Consider the following 24376-nt stretch of genomic DNA (forward strand, 5'->3'; position numbering starts at 1 on the left):
ATTTTATTAGATGAAAAATATAAATTTGAAAATAATGTGATTTCATTAAAAACAATTTACAAAGATAATCCTGATATTAGAAAAATAAATATTATTTCTTTTAAAATATAATTTTAAACAATACCAAAATATTCAAAGTAATAGAAATATTTATATTATATATATATATATATATATATATATATATATATATATTATTAGATGATTACATAAAATAATTAAGTAACATAAACTCATATATGTTTAATTGACTAAAAAAAGTTTATAATTAGTATTATTGATATGTTTTATTTATTTTCATATATTTAGTTTACTATAATATTTATGTTTGTGGAACTTAATAGAAACATAATCAAAATACCAAAGCAAATATGAATTCTCATTTTTAAGATTATTTAAAATAAATTTCAGTTTCCATTCAATAAATAAGAGTCATAAAGTTATTTAGAATTTATAAAATATTTTAATTATTGTAAATATTCATATATGTGTTCATGAGCTTCCAAAAATGTATCAGATATTTATGCTTGTAATTTCCTATTGATCATTGCTTTATTTTCTAATATTTTTTAAAAAAACATCAACATATAATTTGATAAATATTATGAACATACATGCACATTTAAACGATAAAAAATTGATTTGATTTGACTTAATTATAATAAAAAATTATACTTCATTTTGAATTTGAAAGAATATATGTAACTCAATATACTCACAAAATGAGTGATTCGACTAATCTTATATCTAAAATTATAGATTTAATTACGATAAGAATATATAATTTTATAAGAATAGTAATTTATTTTATAAATATAAATCATAGGACAACTCAAAACATATTAAAATGAAAATAAAATATTAACCAACTATTGCAATTTATTTCTTTTGTAAAATTTATATATATGTATGAGACTTCAAAATATTATTGTTATATTAATTTATGTAATTATCAGACACTTTTGTTAATTTTTTTATTTCATTCTAAGCACAATATATCTTAAGTTATAAATAATCTTGATAAAATATATTTAAATATCTAAGACAACAACCACCTAAATGCAAATAAGAAGAAGTAATATATTTAATCAAAATTTTAATATATTTAGAATAAAAAATATTACAGTTGAATTCAGAGATGCAATCTAATTTACCCAAATGATAACTTAATCGACTGTAAAAATGATATCTTGCATATTTACATTGTTTTATCCATTTATTCATGTGCATTTTCATCATATAGATTAGGACTTAGCCATGTCTAGGTTGCATTTTGAATGCATATGTCTCTATCAGGTATTTGAGTACCACATGGAGTTTCTGGAGACATTTGGGTGCATTTGGAGCTCAAAAGGAGGTGATTAGAGTGATCTTTGGACGAGCACTGCCGGAGCGACCTCTCGGAGCGACGGCATGAGGTCGCTGTGCACCACATCCCGGAGCGACTCATCCAGAGCGACTGCACAAGGTCGCTCGCATTTTCACGTCTGGAGACACACATTTACACCTCGGAGCAACCTTCCAGAGCGACGTGCTGAAGTCGCTCCCGAAGCTCAGAGCGACCATACCAGAGCGACAGGGAGAAGTCGCTCGCGTCTTCATCACCCGGAGACGCGAGAACGAGCCCGGAGCGACCTCTCGCAGCGACACAGCGAGGTCGCTCCCGAAGCCTGGAGCGACATGTCGGAGCGACGGGCTGAGGTCGCTCCGTGTTTTGTTTCTGCTCGAACTTGTGATTTTTCAAGGGCATTTTGGTCATTTCATTATGCACGTTTTTATTTTCTAAACCTATGTTTTATTACTCTGTAACCCACCAGGAGGCACATCATCTTTGTTCTTAGAAAACCACCAAAAACCTTTGGAAAGTGATCTCTTTGAATCAATTGATCAATTTTGTTATTGAAATTCTGTGTTCCTTTTATTTCCTGTATTTGTCTACATGATTAATCTGAAATCCAACATGGGTTTAAGAGGGATCATGGAGATTAGTGAGTAATCACCTTTTGAATTCATGGGTTAGGGAGATTAAGGGTGATTAGGTTAGAACTAGGATGTTTTAGTGTAGATCATTCATATTTCCTTGCTAGTAGAGTGAACATAAAGCATCTTCTGAGTTGGCCACTCAATTGTTGATCCTTAGGCATTTCTCACCCGAAAGGTGTTCGATGAAATGCCCGAGACAACTCTCCTAGGCTTTTAGCATGCTCTGCCAAAGACATTTGTTGTTAGAGATGCTAAGATAGCTAATAGACTTGTTAGTAATGATTGCTTTCATATATTCAACCAAAGACATTTGATGTTTGAATTGTGTTTAGTAAATGAACATTCATCTAGACATAGAGTTTGTTTAGGATTGCGTCTAAGCTTAAGGTTAATAGATTGATTGCTCGTTTGCCATCTTTAGTTCGAAACTTGATCACCCGAGGTCTAATCCCTATATCCATGAGTTCTCTTTTCCAATAGTTAAGAAAGTATCATTTAGTTATTCCTTTAATTAGTCATAGTTTAAAAACCCATCTAAATCATTGGTTGCACTTAGATTAAGTGATTACTTGCATTCTCGGTGCTTTGATATCTCTCAGAACTGGTTCGACAATCTTCTATACTACAACATTTGTCCGTTGTAGTCTAGCTGGTCAGGATACTCGGCTCTGACCTTCCAGAGCGACGTGCTGAAGTCGCTCCCGAAGCTCAGAGCGACCATACCAGAGCGACAGGGAGAAGTCGCTCGCGTCTTCATCACCCGGAGACGCGAGAACGAGCCCGGAGCGACCTCTCGCAGCGACACAGCGAGGTCGCTCCCGAAGCCTGGAGCGACATGTCGGAGCGACGGGCTGAGGTCGCTCCGTGTTTTGTTTCTGCTCGAACTTGTGATTTTTCAAGGGCATTTTGGTCATTTCATTATGCACGTTTTTATTTTCTAAACCTATGTTTTATTACTCTGTAAGCCACCAGGAGGCACATCATCTTTGTTCTTAGAAAAAACCACCAAAAACCTTTGGAAAGGGATCTCTTTGAATGAATTGATCAGTTTATTATTGAGAATTCTGTGTTCTTATCTATTTCCTGTGTTTCTCTACATGATTAATCTGAAATCCAATATGGATTTAAGAGGAATCATGGAGATTAGTGAGTAATCACCTTTTGAATTCATGGGTTAGGGAGATTAAGGGTGATTAGGTTAGTTCTAGGATGTTTTAGTGTAGATCATTCTTGTTCCTTGCTAGTAGAGTATTCATAATGCATCTTCTGAGTTGGCCACTCAGTTGTTGATCCTTAGGCATTTCTCACCCGAAAGGTGTTCGATGAAATGCCTGAGACAACTCTCCTAGGCTTTTAGTATACTTTGCCAAAGACATTTGTTGTTAAAGATGCTAAGATAGCTAATAGACTTGTTAGTAATGATTGCTTTCATATTATTCAACCAAAGACATTTGATGTTTGAGATATGTTAGCAAATGAGCATTCATCTAGACATAGAGCTTGCTTAGAATTGTGTCTAGGCTTAAGGTTGATAGTTTGATTGATCATTTGCCATCCTTAGTTCGATACTTGATCACCCAAGGTCTAATCCCTATACCCATGAGTTCTCTTTTCCTTTAGTCAAGAAAGTATCATTCTGTTATTGCTTTCTAGTTTTAGTCATAGTTTAAAACCCATCTAAATCATTGGTTGCACTTAGATTAAGTGAGTACTTGCATTCTCAGTGCTTTGATATCCCTCAGAACTGGTTCGACAATCATTTATACTACAACATTTGTCTTAGGAGCCTTGAAAACTCCTAACATCAAATTGGCGCCGTTGCCAAATTCTGAGTAGATTTGAACATTGAGATTTAGTCACTTGCTTGAGACTAAGTCATTTTTATTTTCTTTTGTTACTGATTCTCTTTCTTCACCTCCCTTTAATCTACAGGTGTATGAACTTGAGGAGCAGGGGTCCATCAAACCTAGTTCCAATAGCTGCAGACATCAGAGCTTTAGAGAGAGAGTGTGCTAGAAATAGAAGAGAAGAAGAGCAACAGGCTCACTTGCAGAGATTGAGTACTGATATGGGAGACATACCTCAAAACCAACAGCGAGCAGCTCGACCCATTGGCACTTACGACCGCCCCAACATTCATGGTCATAGATTGGGAATCCGAGCACCCGCTGTGGCAGCCAACAACTTTGAGATCAAATCAGGACTCCTCAACGTGATCGAGAACAACAAGTATCATGGCTTGGCTACTGTGGGTTGTCAAAAACCAATGGTGTGTCCGAAGATGCCTTAAAACTCAAGCTATTCCCTTTCTCTTTGGGGGATAAGGCACGTCAGTGGGAGAAGTCTCTACCCAGTGACTCCATCACTACTTGGGATGACTGCAAGAAAGCATTCTTGGAGAAGTTCTTCTCTACTTCAAGAACTGCTAAGCTGAGAAACGAGATTTCCAGCTTTCAACAGAAGAACTTGGAAGGCTTCAGTGAAGCCTGGGAAAGATTCAAGGGCTACCAAGCTCAATGCCCACACCATGGCTTTTCTAAGGAGAGCTTGCTGAGCACATTTTACCGTGGTGCTCTTCCTAAGTACAGAGCCAGACTGGATACAGCTAGCAATGGGTTCTTCTTGGGGAGAACTGAGGAGGATGCAGAAGAGCTGGTTGACAACATGGTAAAGAGTGATGCAGTCTACAGTGGAGACCACGACAGAGGCAGTAGAACAGATGATAAGCAGACGAGGAAAGAGATCAAAGCTTTGGAAGACAAGATCGACCTACTAATTGCTGAAAAAGCAACCCAAGAACAGCTGAAGTTTGTTGGTAACTCCAAGCAGGAAGATCCACTTGCTGTTAATGAGGTTGAGGGGTTGGAAGGTCAAGAGGAGTTGTGTTTCATCAACAACAATGGTAGCTGGTACAAAAAGGAGCCCAACTTTCAGTACAACAACTACCAACAGAAATCCTATCCAAACAACCAACAGAGTGGCTATCCGCCAAGAAACAACCAGCATAGCAGCTATCAGCCTCAGCAAAACCCCTCGTCTGGTTCCTCTGCTCCTCAAGAGAGCAGCACTGATACCTTACTGAAGCAAATCTTGGAGTCTCAGACTAGAAGTGAGAAGCAAGTTGGTTATGAGTTGAAGAACCTTCATTCCAAGATTGATGGGAGCTACAATGAGCTCAACAACAAATTCTCACACCTTGCTTCTACAGACAGGAATTTAGAGAATCAATTTGCTTCCATGAACACTCACCAGAATCGCCAGCAAGGATCTCTACCTGGAAAGTCTGACCAAAATCCCAAGGAGGCCAAAGCTATTACCCTTAGGAGTGGTAAGCAGTTACCTCCTAGAACCCTCACCAAGGATGCTGAGAAATTAGGTGAGGGGGTTGCCATCAACATAGATGATGAAGTGGTGATTGTTGATGAGAAGATCAATGACGAGATCTTGGAGAAGATAGTGGAAGCCAAAGGTAAAAGAAAGGTTGGAGAGGAGAAGAAGACAGTAAAGGATGGTGAAGTTGTTACTCCAGCAAGTGAAAGTTCTTTTGTTCCTCCTCCCTATGAACCCAAACTTCCATTCCCTGGTAGATTCAAGAAGCAGCTGCTAGAGAAATACAAAGCTCTGTTTGAGAAGCAAATGAGTGAAGCTCAGGTTGCAATGCCCATCATCGATGCTTTCATGTTGATTCCTCAATACAACAATTTCCTGAAAGATGTTGTAGCTGCAAAGAAGAAGGAGATGGAAGGCATGATGATTCTTACCCATGAGTGCAATGCCATCATCCAGAGGCTTGATGTTCCAGAGAAATTAGAGGATCCAGGAAGCTTCACACTACCTTGTGCTCTTGGACCTATGGTATTTGAGAAAAGTCTCTGCGATTTGGGAGCTAGTGTCAGCTTGATGCCTTTGTCTGTTGCAAAGAAGCTTGGATTCACTCAGTACAAGAAGTGTAGACTCTCTCTGGTGTTAGCTGATCGTTCAGTGAAGTACCCTGTGGGCATCTTAGAGGACCTCCCTGTGAAGATTGGAAGGTATGAGATACCTACAGATTTTGTGGTGCTTGAGATGGGTGAGGAGGCTCAAGATCCATTGATTCTAGGAAGGCCATTCTTAGCTACAGCAGGAGCTATTGTTAATGTGAAGGAGGGCACGATTGATCTCCATTTGGGTAAAGAGAACATCCTCCACTTTGACATCAAGGGGAAAATGAGGAAACCAACTGTGTTCGGGCAAGCCTTCTGCATTGAAGAGATGGACACTCCTGCTGATGAGCACCTTGAAGAGTTACCACCTGAGGACGACGAGGAGGGAGCATCTCCCTCTACTCATTCCCCATAGAAGGTAACCCACCACACTCCCTTGTATATACCATTTCATTTTTGCATATTAGTCTTCTTTTCGGTATCTCTCTCTACTTGACGACACAGAGACTGTGTAACTCAAGTTTGGGGGAGGTACCAAGTATTTGATCATGTTTGCTTTGATGTTGTTTCATTGAGTCATGCATTGCATACCTATTTGCATAAAAAAAAAAAAAACCAATCATTTAGTTTGCATCATTTGCATTTTTAGGAGAGTCTAGAGCATATAGGTTGCATTCACTTGCATTGGGAGCAATGATTTTGAATGCCTTGTAAAGAACACTACGTTGCACCTGAGTAGCTTTTGCACCTCTCAAAAAGACTTGTATGTTTCGAGCCTTGAAAACTCTTCCTGAAACTTGTTGATTGCTGAAACTCAGTCTTTGAAGCCAACTACAACCTTATTAGAAATGAATGAACTTAATGCTTCTTGCTTAGGGTCCCTTGTGTACTGAGTCATGGCTATACACACTGGAGTTGTCACATCTTTTATGCCAATCTTTTTGACAAACTCTAGTGGTAGACCACTCCCAAAACCTTTCCTTCCTTTTAAGCTTTCATTGTTTGATGAGTGAGGCCTTCTTCGGAAAGTCTTACATGCGCATAATGTTGAGAGTATCGGGAACGACAATGCTTGATCTTCATTTTTGCTAGATTGGACACTCTTTTGTCTAGCTATAGGTGGGAGGGTGAGTGTTGTGATCATGATTTGGGAGAAATGAAAAATAAAAAGGATAGACTCTTTGTGCTTAAGTGAATTGATTTTCTGGGATAAGTAGAGAACCTCTAGCTCTAGTTTCGAAAAGTCTTGGCCCCCAACCTAAATAAAAAAAAAAAAAAAAAAAAAAAAAAAAAAAAAAGAAATCGAAAAAAAAAGAAAAGAAAGAAAAGGGGGCTAGCAAAGTTGTTAGGAGCTAAGAAATGTTTTGAGGTTGTAGAAAAATCCCTTGTAGATTTCAAAAAGAAAGAGTTAAAGTTCTTAGGATCTATTGGTGAGAGATGTGAGTTGGGTTTGACATTTGGGAATGATTGTGTAATTGTATGTTTGGGAAAAGGGTAGAATAATGGAGATTGAGCATTGTATGCATGAGTTGGTCCCTTTCTTAGATATATTATGTGCAATGTCAAGGCTACTTGTTTTGAGAGTAAACCACCTTAAAGATCATATGTTTTGAACTTCTTGAATCACTTGAATAAAAGCCTTCCCTTACCCAACCAAATGACTTGGACCAACTGACCATTTGCAAGAATTCATCTGATGTTTTGTGCTTAATGAATGTGAGAGTTGGTTGATTTGAATGTGTGGATGCTTGATGATGAGTGTAAGAACAAAAAGAGTTAAGATAGGCCTAGAGAAGCTAGAGTGTAATAAGAGAGTGTGCTAGTTGTGTTTCTTTTGGCTATGTGCTCCCACCTTCAACCTCTCTCCCTATGAGTTCTAGAAAGTTCACTTGAGGACAAGTAAAAGAACAAGTCTGGGGGAGTTGATATCTTGCATATTTACATTGTTTTATCCATTTATTCATGTGCATTTTCATCATATAGATTAGGACTTAGCCATGTCTAGGTTGCATTTTGCATGCATATGTCTCTATCAGGTATTTGAGTACCACATGGAGTTTCTGGAGACATTTGGGTGCATTTGGAGCTCAAAAGGAGGTGATTAGAGTGATCTTTGGACGAGCACTGCCGGAGCGACCTCTCGGAGCGACGGCATGAGGTCGCTGTGCACCACATCCCGGAGCGACTCATCCAGAGCGACTGCACAAGGTCGCTCGCGTTTTCACGTCTGGAGACACACATTTACACCTCGGAGCGACCTTCCAGAGCGACGTGCTGAAGTCGCTCCCGAAGCTCAGAGCGACCATACCAGAGCGACAGGGAGAAGTCGCTCGCGTCTTCATCACCCGGAGACGCGAGAACGAGCCCGGAGCGACCTCTCGCAGCGACACAGCGAGGTCGCTCCCGAAGCCTGGAGCGACATGTCGGAGCGACGGGCTGAGGTCGCTCCGTGTTTTGTTTCTGCTCGAACTTGTGATTTTTCAAGGGCATTTTGATCATTTCATTATGCACGTTTTTATTTTCTAAACCTATGTTTTATTACTCTGTAAGCCATCAAGAGGCACATCATCTTTGTTCTTAGAAAAAACCACCAAAAACCTTTGGAAAGGGATCTCTTTGAATGAATTGATCAGTTTATTATTGAGAATTCTGTGTTCTTATCTATTTCCTGTGTTTCTCTACATGATTAATCTGAAATCCAATATGGGTTTAAGAGGAATCATGGAGATTAGTGAGTAATCACCTTTTGAATTCATGGGTTATTGAGATTAAGGGTGATTTAGGTTAGTTCTAGGATGTTTTAGTGTAGATCATTCTTGTTCCTTGCTAGTAGAGTATTCATAATGCATCTTCTGAGTTGGCCACTCAGTTGTTGATCCTTAGGCATTTCTCACCCGAAAGGTGTTCGATGAAATGCCTGAGACAACTCTCCTAGGCTTTTAGTATACTTTGCCAAAGACATTTGTTGTTAAAGATGCTAAGATAGCTAATAGACTTGTTAGTAATGATTGCTTTCATATTATTCAACCAAAGACATTTGATGTTTGAGATATGTTAGCAAATGAGCATTCATCTAGACATAGAGCTTGCTTAGAATTGTGTCTAGGCTTAAGGTTGATAGTTTAATTGATCATTTGCCATCTTTAGTTTGATACTTGATCACCCAAGGTCTAATCTCTATACCCATGAGTTCTCTTTTCCTTTAGTCAAGAAAGTATCATTCTGTTATTGCTTTCTAGTTTTAGTCATAGTTTAAAACCCATCTAAATCATTGGTTGCACTTAGATTAAGTGAGTACTTGCATTCTCAGTGCTTTGATATCCCTCAGAACTGGTTCGACAATCATTTATACTACAACATTTGTCTTAGGAGCCTTGAAAACTCCTAACATCAAAAAACAATAAAAATTGATTAGATATAACATAAATAAATTCATATGTATAATTAAAATAATATAATATTATTAATATAAATGATGCATACAAATTATAAATTAATTTAAAAGTAAAATTAAACAGAAATTAGTTATTATAGTATATTTGCTTTAGAAATATTTATATTTGTGCATGAACACGGGAAAATCACCTAGTATTTTTGTGTGTTTTAAAGTCAGAAGTTCAGCAACTGTCTTTTAGAATTTTAATTTTGGATACCGAAAACAACTCTAGAATACTATATAAATATATAAACTTGTAATTCTCAATATTTCTTATTGGAATTGTTCAATTGTAACAAATTACAACAAAAAAAGAAGCTTTGGGTGAAATTGTAGGCCCTTGGAAAGGAAATATGTAAATAACTTTGCTTTGCTTCCAATACAATGTCACTAGTCAACAACATGTTCATCTGAAGGTACGTATATGTGTAATTCTATGTGCGTAAATATTGATACTGTATGAACACAAATGAAGAAACATCATGTTTGGGATAAGATACTTTTATATTGAATATAAAATGGTGTTGTTATATAACAATATCTTGAATCATACCAAAAAAAGAGTATTATCTTAAATCATACGTAGCGATGGGTGCAAGGCTCCTATCAAAAGCATTTTTTGAACTTTCAAGTCCCCACCTTCTTTCAGCTCATCTGTTCAGCTTTTCTTTCATGTCCTCTGATCGATACATGTCCTTCCCTATCTTCGTCTTTCTTAGTGTTAATTATTTACACTATTTAATTTCATACTGTTAGTGGATTTATCTATTGTTCATTAGTCTTTCATGATCAGATCAGATCATATACTTGTTCCTCACACGACATTCTCTTAACTTTATTATGATCTTAATCAAACTAGTGCCGTTTATACATGTTTTACATGAGCGACTATTTTACAAGCTTTAGCAGGTTAATTTAATTTAGATCAAATGCGTCAAATGTATCCATTCGTGAAAAAGACGTGACAGTCTACCCACAGAAATAATTATAATTGATATGAATCTAACCATCTATTCCTCCTTGATTTATTAGATTTTGTTTTCTTTCGCCAACGACGACCAAGTTCCTGACAATTTTAGATTTTCCTTCTCATCTAAGGTATTCAAAGATTATTCACAAGTTGTCAGAATATAAAATGAACTTAAGCTGATTAAGTGGTAGTTGTTTCTACACTAATCTCACTTAGCTAAACCACAAAATCAAGATTAGTATATATTGGGATAAACCAGTAATAAATACAAATTCCAAACACTAAAAAGTTTGGTGGGAGCAGTCCTTGAAAGGACCTCTAAACCTTGCAACCCATGAATCAATGTATTATTGTGCTAGCTGTCTTGTTGTATTGCCTTATCTTCCCCTTACTTTGCCACCAAGGTTTATAAACACGTTATATATATTTAGTATTATCAATTTTTGATTGTTAATGGCAACGGTTGCTTTGTTATTAAAATACGTCATTAGGACACTTGGTGATGTTTAATAGTATACCCAAAACCAAAAATTCCAGTTGAAACAAGTGTTAACTAATCATGAATGCATGTCTACACCAATAGTAAAATACAATTAATGGATCAACGTTGTCGAATAAAAGAACCAACGACTTAACTTTCAGATTTTTTTTTTGCTTAATCAAGTGAGATACATATAAATGCGCCTTGATGTATTTTAATTTTCTTGTAACCGGCTATATTTTGTTTAAAACAATATAATTTTGAAAAGAATTATGGTTTTCTTTACAAAGAAATGATTAAAGTTTGGTGAACATATTTCAATCCTAAGAAAGTTACAAACTGAGAAAGTACTCTTAACTAAAGCGTGCAATATTATCCGTATGGAAATCATATTTAAAAAAAACATCTATACGTTAACAGATTCAATTTAAAATGTTTTGACAATGCATCTTCGATGTTATGTTATAGACCATATATATATATATATATATATATATATATTAGTTGAAAAGGTGAGTGTGCAAAATACAGTAATTTTGCTGGGGTTTTTGCAAAATTGACCTACAACTTAAAGTCAAACACAAAACTAACCTCTTTTTTTTTTGAAAATTGGTTTTGTCCTATTCACCTCCACAAGTTCATATAATTTATGAAAATGTCATCAAATTTTTTTTTTTTTTTTTTTGAAAATGACATTTTTACTCTCTCACCCTCATCATCTTCAAGTAATTACAAGATTGCCATTGTCATCAATACCACAACCACCATGAACAACCAATTTGAAGCTTTTAATGCTCCCAAAATCGATTTACCCTTCTTCTTTTTCTATTCTTGTGAACTAAACACAACATATCTCTCACTTTCTCTCCACAATGAGCTAAAAAAACTCAAGATTTTGATTCTAAAATTTTTATGGTTCATAGAGTCATAGAAGCTAACGATTATGGGTGGGTGACTTTCGTTTGTGATTCTGTGTGCTTGGAGAAGCCTTATGTATGCTAAGGAACTTATCTCACCAATTTAAGGTATGACATCGAGTTTTTTTCCAGATCTGTTCGTCAGACGACTTACTTGGGAAGTCGTCTGGCTGTAGACGACTTACCTGGAAGTTGTCTGGCTGTAGACGACTTACCTGGAAGTCGTCTGGCTGTAGACGACTTACCTGGAAGTCGTCTGGCTGTAGACGACTTACCTGGAAGTCGTCTGGTCAACACAGAGGTTATTTTTGCAATTGACTTTGAAATCTGTAACCTGAGACGACTGGAAGTTAAGTCATCTACTATTGTTTGGTTTCAAAAAAATTTTCAAAGAACCTAGACGACTTACATTTCAGTCGTCATAGGTTAGTTTTGCATTTAACTGGATAATTTCAGAAGTTTGACTTCCCCAGACGACTTACATTTCAGTCGTCTGGCGAAAATTAAAATAATAATATTTTTTTAAAGTAAACGACTTACAATTAAGTAGTCATAGGTTAGTTTTGCAATTGAAAAAAAAACTTCAAGATTTAATTATACACAGACGACTTATAATTCAGTCGTCCACTAGACGACTTAATTGTAAGTCGTCCAGGATTTTTTTCCGAGATTCTGGTCAAACCTCGTAAATCCTGGACGACTTACATTTCAGTCGTCTTGTGGACGACTGAATTATAAGTCGTCTGTATATAATTAAATCTTGAAGTTTTTTTTTCAATTGCAAAACTAACCTATGACGACTTAACTGTAAGTCGTCTACTTTTAAAAAAATATTATTATTTTAATTTTCACTAGACGACTGAAATGTAAGTCGTCCAAAAAGTCAAACTTCTGAAATAATCCAGTCAAATGCAAAACTAACCTCTGACGACTGAAATGTAAGTCGTCTAGCTTTTTTGGAATTTTTTTTAACCAAACAATAGTAGACGACTTAACTTTCAGTCGTCCGAAATAACAGATTTCAAAGTCAATTGCAAAAATAACCTCTGCGTTGACCAGACGACATATAGTTTAGTCGTCTAGACAACCTAGATTGAAGTCGTCCGCTTCTTCTCCACTAGTTTTTAAGTCTTCTACGTTAGTTTTTGAATAACTTGTATTTTTAAGAGTGATAAGTAACTTCAAGATATGTAAAACTCATATTTACAAAATATGTTCTCCCCCTTAGTTTTACTAAATTTGACTAAGTTTTTCAATGCAAACTTATAAAAAATATGATATGCTTTGACTAGTTACTATTGTTTGTTTCCATCTCTTAAGTATTATTGTTATAGACAATAATGATGACTATTGTTATGAGTTGGAAGAAGGGTTAAAATGCTTCTTAAAATGCTGTATCAATATGAAGCTACCAACATTCTTGTTTATTAAGATAAGAAAAAGGCCATTGGAGTTTATTATTGCATATGAGAGATCCAAAGATAAGAAAAAGGCTACTGAAGTCTATTATTTCATTGATTTGTAAATGTGTAAACACATTGTTAGCACATTTAATACATCTTGGAAAACATTATTACTGATTTTACAAAAAATTCACAACTAAAAGAGTATACATGCAATTCACAAAACAAACCACAAACAAAACTATTATAGATCATTCATCTACAAAGACAAGTTTGGATTCCACTTGAGTAGACAAGACCAGACGACTTTTAAGAAGTCCAGACGACTTCTAAGAAGTCCAGACGACTTCCAGGAAGTTCAGACGACTTTGCCAGAAGACTTTTAGGAAGTTCAGATGACTTTCAGACGACTTTACAAGAAGTCCAGATGACTTTTAGGAAGTCCAGACGACTTTTAGGAAGTCCAGACGATTTCCAGAAGACTTCCAGACGACTTCCAGACGACTAACAAGTAAGTCGTCCCAGAATTCTTCCAGATCTGAAAAACCTGCATATTAAATCCAGATCTGAAAAATCTGCATATTCAAAAACGTTCAAATGGCTTAAAAACAGAAAAAATGAGTGGAAAATTAGATAAATCTACCTTTACAGAACACACAAAAATACATATCTAAAAATAATAGATCTACTTTTAAATTAGTGGAAGATGAGTATCATCTAATCAAAAACCTGCAAAAAAAAAATAGATTAGTAAGAAAGACATGAGACAAAATTGAAAAATTCATATAAAGTTTGGTGTTTTCAAGTCAAAGAGATTAGAGTGAGTGTGGAGAGTTTTAGTTTGGGAAAAAAGTAAGAACTTTATACAACAAGAAGTTACCAAATGAAGAAAAATCAGACATAAGAACTTACCAAAACGCTCAGAAAAATCCAGACGACTTTCTAGAAGTCCAGACGACTTCCTGGAAGTCCAGACGACTTCCTGGAAGTCCAGACGACTTCCTGGAAGTCCAGACGACTTTGTCAGAAGACTTCCAAGAAGTCCAGACGACTTCCAGACGACTAACAGGTAAGTCGTTCCAGAAGTCTTCCAGATCTGAAAAACCTGCACATCAAATCCAGATATGAAAAACCTGCATATCCAAAAACGTTCAAATGACTTAAAAATAGAGAAAATGAGTGGAATATTAGATAAATCTACATTTATAGAACACACAAAAATACATATCTAAAATTAATAGATCTACCTCTAAATTAGTGGAAGATGAGTACCATTTGATTAAAAACCTGCAAAAGAGATAGATTAGTAAGAAATACATGAGACAAAACTGAAAAATTCATATAAAGTTTGGTGTTTTCAAGTCAAAGAGATTAGAGAGAGGTTGGAGAGTTTTAGAATGATGAACATTACATTTTTGTTGCAGCCATTTGAGAGGAGGAGAGAGAATGTGTAAATTTTTCTTTATATAGGGAGACAAAAAATCCAATTAGGTTAAATATTTTTGACTCAGACGACTTCCTGGACGACTTACATTTCAGTCGTCTGGTAAAGAAATTAAAACAGACGATGTAAGTCGTCCAGAAGAGTTTAATATTTTTAGCGGGAAATTAAACATTTTTAGCGGGAAACTAAAAGAAGACTTTCCAGACGACTTACAAGTAAGTCGTCTGGTTTAAATTATTTAAGCGGAAAAATAATTTTTTTAAAAAAATTTTAGGCGGGAATATTTGGACGACTTACATGTAAGTCGTCTGTTTTAATTTCTTCGCCAGACGACTGAAATGTAAGTCGTCCGAGTAAAATGATCCGGTTAGGTTAAAACGTACATTGGTAAAATATAAGGTTCGGTACGATGTGGACGACTGAAATATACGTCGTCCGGGTAAATTATTCAACAGACGACTGAAATATAAGTCGTCCACACCCTAAACATAACCCCTAAACTTAATTATCTAATAAACACTTCATAAAACCAAATCAAATTTGAAAAGTGTTTACTATACACAGAAATAAACACATATAGGTGAAAACTAATTTAAAAAAAGACATTTTAGTTTTCCAAAATCTAACCCTAACAATACATACAATACTACAACATATGTTTGCCAAACTCCTAAACCAAAGTATTTCATTATTCACTACTTCCACCCATCTATCTTCAAAACAAATCAATTTTATCATATCTTAATTTATATGAGTTAAAACTGTTTATAATTACTTGATTTTTATTTTTTACGCATCAAAATATTTTTTTACAAGATTTATAAATTATTTTTAAAATAAACTGGTACCAGACGACTTACACTTCAGTCGTCCAGACAACTTCCAACATCTCAGACGACTCAGACGATTTACTGGGGCTATATTCGTAAAAATGGCTTATGTTTTTTTGTTTGGTCACAAGAGGCTGAGCTGTAATTTTACTAGGCTTTTAGGTTAGTTTTGCATTTGATTCAAGTTTGGGTATAGGTTTGAGATTAAAATCAAGTTGTAGGTTAGTTTTGGCAAAAACCCCTATTTTATTTCCACAATAACAAAAATAGAAACAATGAAAATATATATAAGAAGATTAAAAGAGACGTTAAGTCTCACCTATATTGCTCTCTCCTCTCTTTTCAAATTCTAGTGTCTAAATCCCCAAGCTTTAAATGGCAAACCCTCCCGCCGCTGTCGTTGCAACCTCTGCAACCGGAGACCCTCGGCGTCGCCTCTCAGCTTCCATGTAAGCACATATATTACTCTCTTATTATATATCCATAAGTTGTTCAATATCAGCTGAAATAACTCGTCTAAAAGTTGTGTTTGTTGTTTATAACTGCGAAGCAGTGAAGCAATATGCAAGAGAAGGTTCCGGAGAAACAGCAAAAGCGGTGGCAGATCGGATATGGTGAAACCTTTTAATATCCTCAATTTTCCGACACAAGACAAAAACAGTAGTTGTTGTTGCAGCGTGTTTCAGATCGTGAAGGTTCTCTTGTGTATCCTTTTATCGGCTACTCTCTTCACCATCATCTATTCCCCTGAAGCTTATCATTCCCTTTCCCACTCTTCTAGGTAGGTTTTGTAATTTACATATTTGAATATTTGATAATTTATTCTATAAATACCGTTAGTGATCGATCAAAGTAACGTTTAAAAGAATTCTATCAAACCAATAGAAGTTCTGTTTTTTGTATATTAACACGACCATATGTGGAAATTAGATGGATATGGAGAAGACAAGATCCAAGATATGTCTCGGACCTGGAGATAAGTTGGGACGATGTGACCAAAACCATTGCAAGCGTTCAAGAAGGCCGTACGATTGGTGTCTTAAATTTCGATACGAAAGAGATCCGACGGTGGAGAGATGTAGCCATGACTAAAGACAACGAGGATGATGAAAACGTTGTTGAATTAGATTTGGAGCACGCAGAAAAGAACGTGACTTGGGACGCACTCTACCCAGAGTGGATCGATGAGGAGCAAGAAAAAGATGTCCCTGTTTGTCCTAACCTCCCAAAGATCAAAGTGCCTACAAGAAGACTAGATCTGGTCGTTGTGAAGCTTCCTTGTCGGAACGAAGGAAACTGGTCAAGAGACGTCGCGAGATTGCATCTGCAGATGGCGGCAGCAACGGTGGCAGCTTCGGCGAAAGGGTTCTTCGGAGGTCACGTGATGTTTGTCTCGAGATGTTTCCCGATGCCGAATCTATTTCGGTGTAAGGATCTCGTGTCTAGGAGAGGCGATGTTTGGTTGTATAAACCTAATCTTGATACCTTGAGAGACAAGCTTCAGCTTCCTATTGGTTCTTGTGAGCTCTCTCTTCCTTTCGGAATCAAAGGTGAAACAAATAATCCCTAATTAACTTGTTTTTAGATTTGAATATGAATCATGCGAAGTTAATAAAGAAATATCATAAAATATCACTAAAACATTTTTTAATCAAAATAGTATAAAATGGGGAAATTCTCAAATTAGCATTAATTAAAAGTTTTTTAAAGAACTATTATATTTTATATTTGATTTTGAATTTAGTGATAAAGTTTAGAGTTTAATATATTTTATGGGCGGGGTTATGATAAGGATATTTGGAATAATTTAGTTATTTTACCATTTAGTTAATGTTTTTTCAGAAAAAAAAACTTGTGTGCTATTTTTATTATATATTTTTGTGCTGTTTAAGTCATTTGCCTAAGTTAATTGGTAAGTTATGTTTTGTTCTATGGACTTTACAGAGAGACCAAGCTTAGGAAACCCTAAAAGAGAAGCTTACGCAACAATTCTTCATTCTGCTCACGTTTACGTCTGCGGAGCAATCGCGGCCGCACAGAGCATAAGACAGTCAGGCTCAACGAGAGACCTCGTGATCGTCGTCGATGAAAACATCAGCGGTTATCACAGGAGCGGACTCGAAGCTGCTGGTTGGCAAATCAGGACAATACAGCGGATTCGAAACCCTAAAGCAGAGAAAGACGCTTACAACGAGTGGAACTACAGCAAGTTCAGACTATGGCAACTCACTGACTACGACAAAATCATCTTCATAGATGCAGATCTCTTAATCTTGAGAAACATCGACTTCTTGTTCTCGATGCCTGAGATCTCAGCTACGGGAAACAATGGCACTCTGTTTAACTCGGGAGTTATGGTGATCGAGCCTTGCAACTGCACGTTTCAGCTTTTGATGGAACATATAAACGAGATTGAGTCGTACAACGGTGGAGATCAAGGTTACTTGAACGAGGTGTTCACGTGGTGGCATCGGATTCCGAAACACATGAATTTCTTGAAGCATTTTTGGGTTGGGGATGAAGATGACGTGAAGCGCAAGAAAACGGAGTTGTTTGGAGCAGAGCCTCCTATTCTTTATGTTCTTCATTACCTGGGGATGAAGCCATGGCTATGTTACCGTGACTATGACTGTAACTTCAACTCCGACATATTCGTTGAGTTTGCGACAGATATTGCTCACCGACGATGGTGGATGGTCCACGACGCAATGCCACAGGTATGTTTTTTTTCTTTTTCCTAAAGACAGGTATGTTAGATACATCACACGACCAAATCTTTGTCTTAGAGGGTCTGACTGGTTCAAACGCAGCGGTTGCGGTTGCGGCTGCGGGCGTTTGCGGATGCGGTTTCTAGCGGTTTTAAGAGATTTGTACGACTGGTTCTGCGGTTAGAAATTGGTGCGTTTGCAGGATACTTATAACTGGTTAACTACCAAATACAGCAGCGGTTAAATAATAAATTAACAATATTTACATTTTATATAATATAAAAATATCAAAAATCATAATATTATAATAAATATGTAAATTATATTTTCAAAGTTATAGTTTTAAATTTTTTAAATTATAGAAAATATTTTTATTTTAAAATTTTATAAATTAATTAAAATATAATAGATATATTTTAGTATTTTATAATTCCATTTTAAAAATTTTATTTTTATTTTTATTTTTGTATTTATATGGTTTAAAAAAAAAAAGTATCCTCCCGCAACCGCCCGCAACCGCAAACGCTAGCTGGAATCAGCTTTTGATTTTAAGAGGTTTGGAGCGGTTTGAAGCGATTTGTAGCGGTTTGTATGATTGTTTCGAAACGCTGTCAACCGCTACCAATCGCAAAAGCTGCGTTCGCGGGTGGTAGCGGAAAAACCAATCAAGCTCTCAATACACACATCATTTTTACAGCATTTTTCTAACATCAAACAATTATTCTATTATTCAGATTGGAGGTAATTTAAATAACATTACTTTTATAGCATTTATATAGACAATTATTTATGTTTCTTTAATTGAAAAACATATTAATCTACGAAATTTTGGTTTTTAGATATAACATTTTTCTCGATTTATACCAAAATTGAGGTGAGTTAATTGGTAAAGGTGTGATGATGTATTGTAGGAGCTTCATCAATTTTGTTACTTGCGATCCAAGCAAAAGGCTCAGCTGGAATATGATCGCCGGCAAGCCGAGGCTGCGAACTATGCCGACGGCCACTGGAAAATAAGAGTAAAGGACAAGAGATTCAAGATTTGCATCGATAAACTGTGTAACTGGAAAAGCATGTTGCGGCATTGGGGAGAATCAAACTGGACCGACTACGAGTCTTTTGTACCAACACCACCGGCCATCACCGCCGTCCGGAAAACCTCGCTTCCCGGCCATAACTTGTGACGAGATACATATAAACATATATATATATATATATATATATATATATTAATGAATTTTCATTATATTTTTTTGCCTGTGAAATTAGGTCAATATCAGATGTATAACTAATTTTTCCTATATTTTTTCTTTTAATTGGAAAAAACTGTTTTTTTTGTTTCTTTTGTAGATTTTTTTTTGATGAAATTTCAAATTTATTGATCAAAACTCAAAAGGTAAAAACATTTACAAAAGAATATGCTTGGTAAAGAATATAACTACTCTACTTTAGAATAAACTTTTAAACACTAAGGCAAATTGAGAAGCCTAAGGGGCCACTTCAAACCATCTCCGCATCAACCCTTCGAACTTGTGTTCCCCTCTGTACTTTAGAGAACTAATATGATTCCTCATTGTTTTATCAATGGATCGAGTAACCTGAGCAGCGATCGACCAAGCTTTATGATGTCTTCTCCCCTCATTGTTTCTTTTGTAGATTTAACATGTTGAAACCTATTCATCATGTATTTACCGTCCAATTTATGCTATTATTTATTTAAAGAGAATACTTCTGATGCTAATTTAAAATACAAAAAATAATGTTAGCAAAATTCAAATTATATATACAGAAAATGTAAATAATTTATAACTTTAGTTAAATAACTTAAATTAAACAATGACAACACTGTTTACTTGTGCAGCATGCAATGTATACATCATGATCATACATTCATTCTGTTATTCTGTTATCTGTGTAGAGATTTTCCTAATTATTTAGCCGAAAGACATAGTTTAGCATCGAAATTAATAAAATGGAAAGTCATACAATAAAAATGTAAACCGAATATTTCAGAAATCATTAATGATCTTTCAAGATTAATGACTTAAAATAGAAAATAGAAAATAGAAAATTAGGTCTTGTATATATTTGGAAACATAATGAATAATAATAATCACAACTCTTTTCATTCAATACACCAGTTACAGACCCAAACATAACCGGCGATGTCTTCTTCTTCTTTGGCTTGTTTACCTTCTTCGTCTTCGTCGCAAATTCGACAAAACCACTTCCAAAAAACTTCCTCTTTGAAAGCTACAAGCTTAGCTAAAAGACAAGTGACTGTCTTCAAGAAAGCTCGAGAGCTTTCAATTCTCTGTGGAATCGAAGTCTGCGTCATCTACTACGGATCAGAAGGAGAGCTTAAAACATGGCCTAAAGACAGAGAGAAGGTCAAAGACATGGCTCGAAGGTACAGTCAGTTAAGCGATATGAAGCGGCGCAAAGGACAAGACGATCTTGACAAGTTTCTCAAGAAGATTAATAAAGAGGATTCCAAGAAGAAGAAGAAGATGAAGAAAGTGAAAGTTGAATCCAGTTGCAAGTATCCGGATTGGGATCCGAGGTTTGATAATTGCTCTGTGGAGCAACTCACGGAACTGATCCAGTCCTTGGAGCATAGTGAAACCAAACTGCAACATAGGCTTCGAGGTGCTGTTGAATCTCAGAGACAGAGGAATATGTATTATACTACCATGACTGGTCAAGAACAGATGAATCATCTTCAACAACATTCAAACCAGGTTTCAATGGATCAGTATAACCATGGAACCGGTACGTTACCGCAACTCCCAGTCTCTACATCAGGTTTTAACCAGTCGCAATCTCTAGCACCGCTTCCGAATTCACTGACGATACACCAGAATCCTAATATGGAAAGTTACTCGAGGTTACTTGGTGTACAAGAAACTGGAATAAATGAGTTCCTGAGCATGAACATGTTACCCTACAACAACAACAACATCAACACCAACAATGTTAATGTTTTTCCAAACCAGTTTCATCAGAACTCTTACAATATGGAAGATTACTCCGGCTTTCTTGGTGTACAAGAAACTGGCATCAACAACATGAGTTCGGAAGATTATTCGGGGTTACTTTGGACGCAAGGCACTGGGATTAACGGGTTACAGAACATGGACATGTTCGGCTACAACAACAACAGCAACAATAACGCCTATGGTTTTTCACATCATCAGCCTGTTCAATATCCAGGACAAAGAGCACCACTTGGTTTTCAATACATGGATCGTTCAACACAAAACATCAGACCTCTCTAGGAGATTTGATCTCTGGCAATGTCTCTTATAACTTAGAAGCATATTCTTATATATTATATTTTAGAGGACAGTTAATCATTCTCTGTCTTGTCAACTGTGTCTGCACCGTGACTAACTATATTGTGAGTTTGTTTTTGTGTCTATTAACAATAATATCTACATGAATGTCTCTGTTCAGCTTTTGCTATTGTGAGATTTTTTAATGATAATAATTAATGTTTGCTTAATGGAAGCCTATTTTGTTGTGACGTTCCCATCTGTCACCTAGTCATTAACCACTTGCATTGAAAAAAACGAAGAAGTAGACTTCAACAAGAGAGCGTACTGCAAGAAGGAGCTCTGCTGCTGCGAAAGATATCGGTACCCAGGAGAAGCTAGGACTAGAATCAGAGTCTCACAGAATAACGTTAACAGTTATTATTCTGAACAAGATGAAACTAGACATGCACCAATTTTTTCCATAATGGACAACCCATAATGTATTTGATGTACCAAAGCTCAGTGACCGCTGGAGGAAGTCAACGTCAAGTGATAGATGCGGCTGCTGCAGGTTTCTCAGTAGGCTCGAACTTGAGCAATCCTGAGATTGGAAAAAGTTTATCAAGATAACCATCATTCAATGTTGGAGAAACTTGTTCCGGCCAAAAGTAGTGTGACCAAGGACCAAATCAATCAGATTAGCAACATCTCAGCAACTATAGCCCAGATGCCCTTGCATTCAGAATTTTCCATGGCTGTCCAGCCAAATCATGCCTACTCAAAGTAACTTCAGTCTGATAGAGCAAAAGTGTGTTTATCTTTTTAGAGAAACTTTAAACCAAATTTCAGAGATCCTCATCTATTCGAGAGAGTATTGATTTCTCTTAGATCCCTTTTCTTCATGGTCTTTTCAATTAAAATACTAACCATAGTTGAAAGAAACACGTTTCCAAAAATGTAAATTGGAAGTGCATATTGTCCTTGAAAAAGGGTGTGCATTAACGAATTGTACAATTAGGCTCTTAACCGGTTTAAACCGATCTGTACCGTTGCTCCCGCCATTCTAAAAACTCTCCACTGGCTTTTACCGGGAGTAGAAGAAAAAAAGTTGGGAACTTTCTCCGAAGTGAATTGCAATCTGAAACGAAGATGGCTTCGTCGACACCTAAAACCCTAATGGATTATTTTCAACCTCCCAAACGCCACAAAGCTTCTTCCTTTCCCGCCGTTTCCGCCTCCGGTGGGTCCCACGGTCTGGACTCTGCAGCAAAATCGCCGCCTCGCGTAACCGTCGCCGACGACTCGGCCGGCCTTACACCAGAGCAAATCACTCGCTCTGAGCTCAACAAATCCGTAGCCAAATCCAAACGCAACCTCGCCCTCTGCTCCGAGAAGGTCACAAAAGCGAAAGGTTTGTCCTTTTTAGTTGATTTGTTGTCTTCTTGCGTCTCTCTCCCATTACAGTAGCTAGAACCCTATGGTTTAGATTGATTTTGAAAATTGTGTAGCTGAAGGAAGCTGCTACGTGCCATTGACTGAGCTCTTAGTTGAAGAATCATGGCTTAAAGCTCTCCCTGGTGAATTGGACAAGCCCTACGCCAAGACCCTTTCTTGTTTCCTTGAACGTGAGATCATCATTGACGGTCAAGCCCCTCCTATTTACCCGCCGCAGCATTTGGTTTTCAATGCTCTAAATACAACTCCTTTTGATCGAGTCAAGGCTGTCATTATCGGACAGGTACAATAGTTTCTTTGAAGAGTTTCCCGGATTCTTGTTATGATACTTTAATGTGTTTGATTTTAGGATCCTTACCATGGACCTGGTCAAGCTATGGGTTTGTCTTTCTCTGTGCCTGAAGGGGAGAAGCTTCCGTCTAGTCTTTTGAACATATTTAAGGAGCTTCATAAAGATGTTGGCTGTTCTATCCCTCGTCATGGTAATCTACAGAAATGGGCTCTGCAGGTAAATGGATCTCTCTGCTTATTTGTTACATCAGTTTTCAGCTTACTTGGAGGATAAGATCATGCAATTCACTTTTGACTTCCTCTTTTAGGGTGTTTTGCTGTTGAATGCTGTTCTTACAGGTAAGTGTACCAAACGTCAAAATCCTGCAATTCTTCTTACAAATGTTGTTGTTGTTTTTTGCCTTGTGATTCAGTAAGGAGTAAACAGCCGAATTCACATGCAAAAAAAGGATGGGAACAATTCACTGATGCTGTCATTCGAAGTATCTCGCAGCAGAAGCAAGGTGTTGTCTTTCTCCTCTGGGGAAAATACGCTCAAGAGAAATCCAAGTAGACTTGTAGCTTCTTTGACTCTTCTTTGTTGTTTATCTTGTATGAGACTTCAATTTTTTGTTATGATCATTGCAGGTTGATAGATGGGAGTAAACATCACATTCTCACAGCAGCTCATCCATCTGGTTTGTCAGCGCATAGAGGCTTCTTCAATTGCAGGTTAGCTCATGTCCTCTAAACCCTTTTTTTTCTCTCTCTCTCTCTCCCATGCCTATTCAAATGCATAGTGTGACCAAAGTTTCCGTGCGTCTGCAAAACATGCCATGACTTGCGCATTGAGCTTATGTTGTCATTAATGTTCCACGTTTGGACAGGCATTTCTCTCGAGCGAACCAGCTACTTGAGCAAATGGGCACTCCCCCTATAGACTGGCAACTCTAACCTCAGTGTTAAAGCCAAGAGGAAGTGAAGAGTGCTCTTGGGAAGCCAACCTTTTTGGTGAACAAAGCTTGAAGCTTTAACAGTTCAATGCTCCTTTTGTGATTTATTATGTTATCATGGCAGTCTAGACGACTAAGCATACGCCGTTAGTGTACCTAACTATATGACAAAGTAGTTGCAAACTGTATCTTCATTTTGAACTCTTTGAAGAATGTTGTGTGTTTTTTATTACTGCTGCTTAACTGTAGAACTTCCTTGGGAAAAGTAAAAATCTATTGATGGTGGAATATGTTAAAACTATGGCCAAGTGCGTTTAAGATAGCCAGAAGCTTTGAGCTTTACGGT

At 36.7% G+C, this 24376-nt stretch overlaps 3 protein-coding genes and 1 non-coding gene across 9 annotated transcripts; 3 read left to right on the plus strand and 1 right to left on the minus strand.

Annotated features, from left to right (window-relative positions):
- Nucleotides 1-4410: 4410 nt before the first annotated feature.
- LOC125609782 lies at nt 4411-4517 on the minus strand. The gene has a single exon (XR_007339927.1). It is a non-coding gene; the product is annotated as a small nucleolar RNA R71 (small nucleolar RNA).
- Nucleotides 4518-15697: 11180 nt separating this feature from the next.
- On the plus strand, nt 15698-19437 carry LOC106414099 (UDP-glucuronate:xylan alpha-glucuronosyltransferase 1-like). 5 transcript variants are annotated; one of them, XM_048779642.1, is made up of 6 exons: nt 15707-15836; nt 15938-16168; nt 16318-16937; nt 17332-18104; nt 18198-18285; nt 19007-19379. In XM_048779642.1, the coding sequence occupies exons 1-6, from the start codon at nt 15763-15765 to the stop codon at nt 19060-19062; spliced, it is 1842 nt and encodes a 613-aa protein (XP_048635599.1). In that variant the 5' UTR covers nt 15707-15762; the 3' UTR covers nt 19063-19379. The 5 variants fall into 5 exon arrangements, with proteins under 5 accessions (XP_048635598.1, XP_048635599.1, XP_048635597.1 ...); XM_048779641.1 differs by lacking the exon at nt 18198-18285 and having other exon boundaries at nt 15698-15836; nt 15941-16168; nt 19007-19437; XM_048779640.1 differs by lacking the exon at nt 18198-18285 and having other exon boundaries at nt 19007-19437.
- A 152-nt stretch (nt 19438-19589) lies between these two features.
- On the plus strand, nt 19590-21873 carry LOC106412890 (agamous-like MADS-box protein AGL103). The gene has a single exon (XM_013853765.3). It carries the CDS (start codon nt 20261-20263, stop codon nt 21371-21373), a length of 1113 nt encoding a protein of 370 aa, XP_013709219.1. The 5' UTR covers nt 19590-20260; the 3' UTR covers nt 21374-21873.
- Nucleotides 21874-22376: 503 nt separating this feature from the next.
- On the plus strand, nt 22377-24281 carry LOC106412213 (uracil-DNA glycosylase, mitochondrial). Of its 2 annotated transcripts, none has more exons than XR_007339505.1 (7): nt 22377-22763; nt 22861-23090; nt 23157-23315; nt 23407-23437; nt 23512-23601; nt 23726-23809; nt 23965-24038. XR_007339505.1 is itself a non-coding variant. In XM_013853117.3 (7 exons), exons 1-7 carry the CDS (start codon nt 22502-22504, stop codon nt 24029-24031), a joined length of 969 nt encoding a protein of 322 aa, XP_013708571.2. In that variant the 5' UTR covers nt 22407-22501; the 3' UTR covers nt 24032-24281. The 2 variants fall into 2 exon arrangements, 1 of the variants encoding a protein (XP_013708571.2); XM_013853117.3 differs by having other exon boundaries at nt 22407-22763; nt 23512-23647; nt 23965-24281.
- The last annotated feature ends 95 nt before the right edge of the window (nt 24282-24376 follow it).

The sequence above is a fragment of the Brassica napus genome, chromosome A5 (assembly GCF_020379485.1).
Source record: "Brassica napus cultivar Da-Ae chromosome A5, Da-Ae, whole genome shotgun sequence".
Classification (NCBI taxonomy): domain Eukaryota; kingdom Viridiplantae; phylum Streptophyta; class Magnoliopsida; order Brassicales; family Brassicaceae; genus Brassica; species Brassica napus.